We start from the raw sequence: 8,648 nt of genomic DNA, 5'->3' as shown, positions 1-8,648 counted from the left end.
GAACACAGCAAACCCGGCTGCCCATGTCCATTCCATCACAGATAGCAAAGGTACAACAACAGTTTTCACAATATAATGCCAAGTACAGCAACAGTATAGCAATGAGACATATTTTTTGGCAACGAACTTAACATGATCCAGCTTACATAATAATTACCAAGTCTTGCTAACATAGAACTAAGAAGTCCATCAGACATAAAACATAAGAAGTTCATCACATATAGAACTAACAAGTTTGCTCCATCTGAAACGCTCACTCCATTTCTAGTTCACCACATATAGAACTAACAAGTTCGCATTAGTCATCACTTCACTTCTTGCCTCTTTTTGCAGCCATCTTCCCCCTGTTGACGTAGCCCTCTGGAGTGTTCTGCCATCCAGGACGTCGGATGGTTCTTGAGCTAACTCGGCGTGCTTCTTCAGAAGGCTGAGAAGGTTGAGTTGGCGGTGGAGCATCTTCCATCTGCGAAGCCGCAAGCTCCATATAGTCGGGATCCGCATCGTAGTCTGTCTCCTCCTCTTCATCTTCCTGTTCATCAATCCGTGATCGGCTCGAAGAAGCACCTGCTCGGCTGGAAGATGGACGAGCGGAAGAAGCGCGTGCTTGGCTCGAAGATGGACGAGCGGAAGACAGCACATCCATTCTATACTGAGCACGTGCACGCACATCCGTGGATGAACCGCCATGGCAAGAAAGTAAAGCGGCTAGTGTTCGGCAATGATTCACAACCTTCTGCAGAGGCAAAGACATTGACATGTAAATATGCAAAAATAGTTCACATGACACATGTTCATATTAAGAGGGCCTCTAACCTGTAGAGTACTCCTAACGAGAACGTCTATTTCTCTACCAGGTGCGCGGCCAAGCACCACATTACTATCATTGATACATCTCCATAGCTCCGTGCCCTGAATAAAACTTAAGTGACACACCACTCATGAAGAAATGTCACATGTTCAAAAAAGAGACAAAAAGACATACCACTCGGTCATGCAGAGGGCCATAATCTAGGTGCGCTCCAATGGTCTCCCTAATAGAGTTGTTGAATGCACCATCGGCAGCCTCACTTGGCATTACTTCCAAGCAATCGGCACGAGTCCAAGCACCCTTCAGGATAACTCTGTACACTTTGCGAAGCCACTCCAAATGCCTTAAATATGCCCCCTCGTCATTGTCAGGTGTGTGATCATCTTCAACTCGGGCATTCCTCTGAGCATTCCACATGTCTACCCACATAAGATGGTGATCCTCCCAATTAATGACATTCTTGTTGTGTTGCCGGCTCGTCCTACAAAGCATGAGAAGTATCGGCATCATTTTCATTTTTCCGTGGTTACACATTGATCAACATATGGTACAAGAAACTCTCACCTATGTAGCACCACACTTGTCTCAACATACTCCGGCAAGGTACGTTGTTGTACTCCAAATTGCTTCGAAACACGATGTGGAAGATGCCACTCCACCGCAAAAAAACATATCATGGGGCAACGCACACGCCAAAGATGTTGGTCACGAAGGCACATATTGCTTAAAGGGAATTGCCTAAGTACCATGTACGGCCTCCAGTTAACCTACATCACAATATGTCACTAGCTCATGCACAACAAAAAAATCTGTAATGATGGCAAGGGATTTGATAATTACCTGGTTGTAAGTAAGCATGTCAAGCTCGCTTATGTATGCCTTATACCGCCCCATGACGGCGATACTCGACACTTGGACATTAGCCCAAGTGTATGCGATAGTGGGATATCGCTCCTCATCCCCGTCAAAAGGCCACTCCCAAGGTTGTTCCGGAGCAATGGTGAAGTTACGACCCACAGGGATACGCTCCCACATCCAAATCTGTAGGGCCCAAACAAAACCACCAAGACAAGATTTCGGCTTACTCCTCATACATGCTTCGTCCAACTGCACATTTGTACACACATTAAACAACCACAGGAAAAAATTTCTTTCATATAATGAGAATGCATCAAATTATCATTACCTGACGGTACAAGAAGGCTAGTGCCGCTGACCCCCAACTCCACTTGACATCCCAGTTACGAAGAGGGTCCAAGAACATCCACGAGGCTGTGTCTCCCGTGCCGTCAGGAAACACCACTTGGGTCAAAAGATTCCATAAGTAAGCCCTGGCGTACCTCTCCACAACAGCCGGACTGGCATTCTCTGGGCACTCGTAAAAATGTTCTTGTAGCCACGAGAACAAAACACCAGATGGCCTAGGATCCTTATTTGTTTCATGAATCCACGGGGGAGGTTCAACACCAACCAAACCTGCAACCCTTTGTCGCCACCCCTCAGACCTCACCTTCCCGGTAAGAGCCCTGCCCTCGATCGGAAGACCGGAGATCATCGCAATATCCTCCAAAGTAACGGTCATCTCACCAAGAGCAAGGTGAAAAGAGTGCGTCTCCGGTCTCCAACGGTCCGTAAGGGCGGTAATGGCCGTCGAGTTCAGCCATGGTGGTGTGCCTTTAAAGTTGAGCACAAACTAGAGAAGATCCATTCTTCTAAAATAAGGCTCGTAGCGACGGTCATACCTCAAGGACTCACGTGGGTTGTGGCCTCTCAAACGAAGTACTGGAGGAACCTACAAATAACACACGCACAATTTATATACTTCTCTAAACTACTCACAATATGAGAATCAACAATGTAGATACATAATTACCTCCCCTCTTTTCACTAGCACAGCACGATGCTTCTCCTCGTAATAATCATCAAGGCCGGGATATTTATCGGGCTCAAACATCCTACAAAATAAGGTCAATGGATTTGTTATAATATATGCTTAAAATTATGACCGCATCATATACAAAATCGTGTGAGAACTACTACAAATTATCCCAATGATACATTACCAACACCAATTCTTTTCAACCTATTTTATCCTAAAGAATCTATCACAACTAATTATTAACAAATAATAGGCTCAACCTAATCCAAAAAAATGATCTCTCTCTAAATCCAATAATAAACAAGTTAACTAAGAATACTTAAACACAAGGAGTATATGTCTTCTTTCTAAACATAATGTAACCAAAATATTCATCAAACAAATCACTACTAACTCATCTTAGGGTTCCACCATGTTTGAAAAAATACATCTACAATAGCCAATCTTGACTGAAAATAAATGGAGGATTGGGAGGAGAATACCTCAAGCAACTCGGGGATGCTCCGATCTCCTTGTTTTGATGATCAAAATAGCAGATCTGGGGAAGATTTGGTGAAGAAGAGGGAGGGGCGGCCGCCAGTTCGTCGTCGAGAAGGAACTGCTCGACCGGAGGAGTGGGCTGGGTTAGGCCCCCGCGGCCCGCGCGCGTTACTTAATCCTGGCCAGAAACGCCAAGGACCTTGGCGTTTCAAGCGTGCCACGTCAGCGAAAACAGCGGGTTCAGACTCACTGTGGACCAGGTCAGAAACGCTAGCCGCCTCGGCGTTTGCGTGTTGGCTTGAAACACTAGCTTGCTCGACATTTCTATGTTGGATGGAAACGCCGCGGACCCTGGCGTTTTTAAAAGGGTCAAATCGCGAAATACTTTCTTGTCGAGTTCAGTTTGTGACTATAAACGCTGACAAGGTCAGAACAGTGATTTTACCCGAGCAGAACGCGCCATGTCCCTGGTCGCCGCGTGCGCTGCCGGAGCGCGCGCCTTGCTGCTTTCCTCCTCCCCGCCGTCCTCTTCCCGCCCATGCCAGGCTCTCGCCCACCAGGTCCGTGCGTATCGGTCCCTTATCTCGCCGGCGGCGAGCAGGGGAGGCCGCCGCAGTACGCGTCTCCGGGTGCGCGCAGCCAGGTTGGAGTCCACCGGCGTCTCCGTGGGCTTCCGCGCACCCCAATTCGAGGTCGCTCTTGCTTTTTAGTAATTTCTAGCCCATGTTCTAATCAAGATTGAAGCCACATGTAGCTGCCGTGTTGTTCCTCATGGTTTCTTGCTGCTGACTGTGCAGCTCCCGGAGCCCCTGACAGGGAAAATCTGGACACTGGATGACTTCGAGGGTAGCCCTGCTTTGCTGGTCAGTGAATCTCTTGGTCAGTCTGTGCTATAGATAGACGCACCGTTCGCTTTAATGACTGAAAAAAGTTAGCATCCATGCTTTCTATTCAGCATTCATTGAGTTGGCATATGAGATGACATAAATGTGTTTTTGGGTCATTGTGTTGCATTTCTTATCTATGCACTTTAAAAGGCTACAGAATCAACCAATAATTTTGCTAGATATAATTTTGTCATTTACAGTCAACTTGGATTGGGTTGTGGACTTGTGGTCTATATTTTGTTTTCATTATTTTGACGAAAAGACAGCTGCTGCTGATTTTGATCCTATTTAGCGCCTTAAGCACCAGTTCAGAAAATTTCGCTACCTGGCGCACACCGCTCCTAACACTACGTGACAATTAGGCCCGCCCATCGTAAGTTTTTTTCAGTGTTTTTTGGTAGATTTTTCTTACAGTTTTTCCTGGCATGGTTTTTACTTTATTTTATTTTATTTTGTTTTATTTTTCCTTTTTCTGTTTCCTTTTTATTTTTCTTTCTTTTAAAAATGCGTGAACTTTTTACAAATTCATTTATTTTTGCAAATTAGGGATTTTGTTTTATAAATTCTTGAAGTTTTTCAAGTCTGTAAACTTCTTTTCAAATTGTGAACATTTTACATTACAGTAAACTTTTTCAAATTACGAGCTTTTGAAAGTTGTCAACTTTTTCAAAATTCATGAACTTTTTGGAAATTGAAACATTTTTCAAATTTCAGATTTGTTTTTTATTTTCATGACCAATTTTAAAATCCATGAACCTTTTAAAAATTCGCTAATATTTGAAGTTAATGATTTGTTAAATTATTTATGAACTTTTTTAAATTCATTATTTTTTCTCAAATTAATGAATTTTAAAATCCGTGAAGTTTTTTTCAAATCTGTGAGCTTTCCACAAATTCGTGAACATTTTTTGAATTTTGTGATTTTTTTTAAATTCACGTATTTTTTCATTTTTCACAAGCTTTTTTTTTTCAAATTCATGAACAATTACTAAAATTCATGAACTTTTTTCAAATTTACCAACCTTTCCAATTCATGATTTTTTTTACAAATGAGGAACTTTTATTTTCGAACCAATGTCTTGGGTATCAAATGTTAGGAGCTGCCGGGAGCACAACAATACAACCAGCAAAGTGGCAGAACAATTGCTTAAAAGCATATACAACTGGAGTTTGGCAAATCCGGACTCCTATACGTCTACGGACGCATCTGGATGCGCCCATGGACATCACCCGGTCGTCGTCCGCATCTCAAATGCCCCGTATGGAACCACAATCTCTATTTTTGAAACATAAAATCCATGCAAAGACATGCGCGTTGGTCATCACATGCTACTGGAGTTGCCGACGCGTCATCGGACCAGGATGAGGCGGTGAACGTGGTTGCCAAGGCCGTGGTGCGCTCGCGATCGGGCCTCGAGGAGCTGGGCTTAGTGCGTGATTACTCTATCACCACTACACATGCCGCCCGTCTCTCTCATGTCTCATCCGTGAGAGAGACGTCGCCGGTACGCTCGAGGTGGTGATACTTTCGAGTGACTTACGATGACAGGCACTGACTTTCTATTCCGTAAGAGCATGCTAATCGCGCTAGCTTGCGTGCGGCATTTGGCAAGGGTAGACAATACGGGTAGCTTCGCGCACCGACCATTTGGAGGAGGAATTTACCGAAATTACAGCACGCAAAAAAAAGGTTTAGCAGAAAATGGGTGCAGCACGCACCGCAGTCCGCGGCATCGGCGGCGCGGCCCTTCCGGCGGTGCTTGGGGTGCAGCGTGAACCAGGTGGGCGGCACCGAGTGCCTCCCGCTGGCGGCGGAGGCGGCCTGCGCGGGCGGCAGCGGCAGCTTGTCCCTGCCCAGCACCTCCCTCCTGGCCCCCTCCTCCCGGCGCCGCGCCACCTGGACCTCGACCACCTCGTCCTCCTCCTCCCTCACCGCGAACGCGAACTCCTCGTTCCACGCCGCCGCGCCGCCCGGGCCCGCCAGCTCCACCGCCCGCGTCCGCGCCCGCTCCCTCCCCACCTTCACCCTCTCGTAAAATCCTTCGCCGCCCCCGTCCAGCGGCGCCGGGAGGTCGCGGGCCTCGAGCACGCACACGTACAGCCGCATGGTGGCGTTGCCGCTGCTGTGGAGAGCCTAGTCTACACTCTGATCGCTGGTGGAATGGATGGAAGCGGTAAGATCGATCAAATCAGAAGCTGTAATGGGAGGAGTAGTTGGAAGCCGACGGGGAGGGTAGTTGTCATTTGGATTTCGGGGTGGTGCCGTGACGTGGGACGGGGCACGGGCACGCGGCGGCAGGGGAGGCCCGACACGCGGGGGTTTGAGTGCGGGGCGGTCCGTGTCGAGGCCTGAAATTGCTATAGTACGTACATTTCAGAGGCTACAGTGCCTCAACACCACTATGGTACTTCTCAAATGAGTGGGTAATTCGGGATGATCTGTGCAAGAGGAGGCCAATTTTCCTTAATGAAGGAACATGATGTTGGAATTTTGCAAGTAGGCCTTTGGCCCAAAGCCTAACTAAAATTTTAAAATTCTTTTGGCCCATTCATGCACACATGTGAGTGGAGTGAGTGAGGCTAAAGTTTAGTCCCACCCCGAAAATTGAGAGAGAGTTGCACCTCTTTATAAGGTGAGCTCTTCTACCATTTGTATCAGCATGAGAAGAGGAGACCTACACGCGCGCTCCTCCTCCTCGCTCGCCGCGCCGCGGGTTGCGGGATTGAGCCAAGCCGAGGACAGAGCTATGCACGTTGTCTATATTTTTGCTGCATGGGAAAATTAATGAGTCATTAATTAATAATTAACGGACGCGTTAATTACTGAACCGTTTCCGATTCTTTTGGATCGTGACGACTCGGACGTGGGGTTTACTCCCACGACCTACCCGGCCCACACTATATAGTCAGGCAGACGTCTACCCTAGACGTCGCCGCTTCGTATGGTTTCTCATCACCGTTCCAGATCATTGCGCCGCCAAGCAAGTCTTCTCCATCCCTCCTTCCGGCGTGCACCGCGAGAAGGGACAGCAGGCCTCCGGAACCCCGCCTCTTGTGATCCTGTACGGGAGAGGGGCGATCAAGTTTTTGAGGAGCGCACTCGCGCGACTGCTGGCAGCGACGACTTCGCGAACGACGACTTCTTCCCTGACCTCAGCAACCTCATCCTCGACGACATGGGCGACAACGTCAACGCCGGCGGTGCTGCACCGTATGTGATTCTATCCTTCCTGTTCGAGATCGTGGTAGAATTCATGTTTCTAGTATGTGCCCTAGATGTGATATGATCATCTGCTATGCTAGTTCGCATGATTAGTTTAATCTCTACTGATGTGGTCATGATTTATCTTCTGTTTATTCGAATTAAATCTCGTAGTAATTTGCTCATATTTCCAACACATAATACATGTTATAGATTACAATAGACGAGAGAATGTCTTGGGTATCAAATGTTAGGAGCTGCCTGGAGCACAACAATACAACCAGCAAAGTGGCAGAACAATTGCTTAAAAGCATATACAACTGGACTTTGGCAAATCCGGAGCCCACATACGCATCTCGATGCGCCCACGGACATCGCCCGTCCGCATCTCAAATGCCCATATGCAACAACAACCTCTACTTTTGAAACATAAAATCTATGTAAAAACATGCATGTTGGTCATCAGATGCTACTGGAGCTGCTGGCGCGTCATCGACCAGGACGAGGCGGTGAACGTCGTTGTCGAGGCCCTGGTTTTCTCAAATTAATGAATTTGAAAATCTGTGAAGTTTTTTTTCAAATCTGTGAACTTTCCACAAATTCATGAACAATTTTTGAATTTTATGATATTTTTTTTCGAAATTCACGTATTTCTTTTCATTTTTCACAATCTTTTTTTCAAATTCATGAACAATTACTAAAATTCATGAACTTTTTTCAAATTTATCAGATTTTCCAATTCGTGATTTTTTTTTCAAATGTAAACTTTTATTTTTGAACCGATAACGTACCTCATGATACTATAATATCGAAATCGCTATAGTACAATTCAGAGGCTACAGTGCCTCAACACCACTGTCGGAGTAATTGGACACAGATACCCCGAAGACGGCAAGACGATATTTCAAAACATCGGGGCTAGCAAAGCCCCACAGTCTGCCTGCCGGCTGCCGACTGCGCCAACCAGCCGGCTGCCGACTGCGCCAACCAGCCGGCTGCCGACTGCAGCCCGACCCGACACCGACAAGACACCGACGAGACGGATGTACCCGAGCACTATTCACGCGTCATCTCAGTCATCATGTATAGTGTCACTTGTCCCTTGTCACTATTTATGAAGTGACGCAGGGGACAAGCATGACACCCCACCATGCCTTGCCCATGCCACCACTTAGCTTAGATGATAAGCTAGCCACACTATATATATGAGCATCCATCCATCCATCCGGGAGGAGACACACATGGACTCTCACGCACACACACAAGCTAGCAAGCAAGCAAGCTATCCATCCATCCATCCACATGAGCACACATGCTCACGGCCATGAGCATGGCCGGCCACTAGCATGCCTCATATAGGCATACACAAAGCCAGATGCCTATGGCACTGAT

General features: G+C 46.8%; 1 protein-coding gene across 1 annotated transcript; it reads right to left on the bottom strand.

Annotated features, from left to right (window-relative positions):
* Positions 1–1,657: 1,657 nt before the first annotated feature.
* Positions 1,658–6,570, bottom strand: LOC125550736 (C2 and GRAM domain-containing protein At5g50170). The gene is made up of 5 exons (XM_048713811.2): positions 5,774–6,570; positions 3,170–3,366; positions 2,682–2,763; positions 1,995–2,600; positions 1,658–1,915 (listed from the first exon to the last, which is right to left on the bottom strand). Exons 1-2 carry the CDS (start codon positions 6,159–6,161, stop codon positions 3,212–3,214), a joined length of 543 nt encoding a protein of 180 aa, XP_048569768.2. The 5' UTR covers positions 6,162–6,570; the 3' UTR covers positions 1,658–1,915; positions 1,995–2,600; positions 2,682–2,763; positions 3,170–3,211.
* Positions 6,571–8,648: the final 2,078 nt, after the last annotated feature.

Source organism: Triticum urartu, chromosome 4A, assembly GCF_056163025.1.
Source record: "Triticum urartu cultivar PI428250 chromosome 4A, HENAU_Tu73, whole genome shotgun sequence".
Lineage (NCBI taxonomy): Eukaryota > Viridiplantae > Streptophyta > Magnoliopsida > Poales > Poaceae > Triticum > Triticum urartu.
This window is presented reverse-complemented; position numbering and strand designations above follow the sequence as displayed.

What these genes read in the sequence shown, in the direction of transcription:
- LOC125550736 (XM_048713811.2), bottom strand. Translation starts at nt 6,161, where the DNA reads ATGCGGCTGTACGTGTGCGTGCTCGAGGCCCGCGACCTCCCGGCGCCG. An exon ending in CGCCGATGCCGCGGACTGCG is followed by an intron (nt 3,367 to 5,773) that starts GTGCGTGCTGCA and finishes TGAAACGCCAAG; the next exon opens with GTCCTTGGCGTTTCTGGCCA.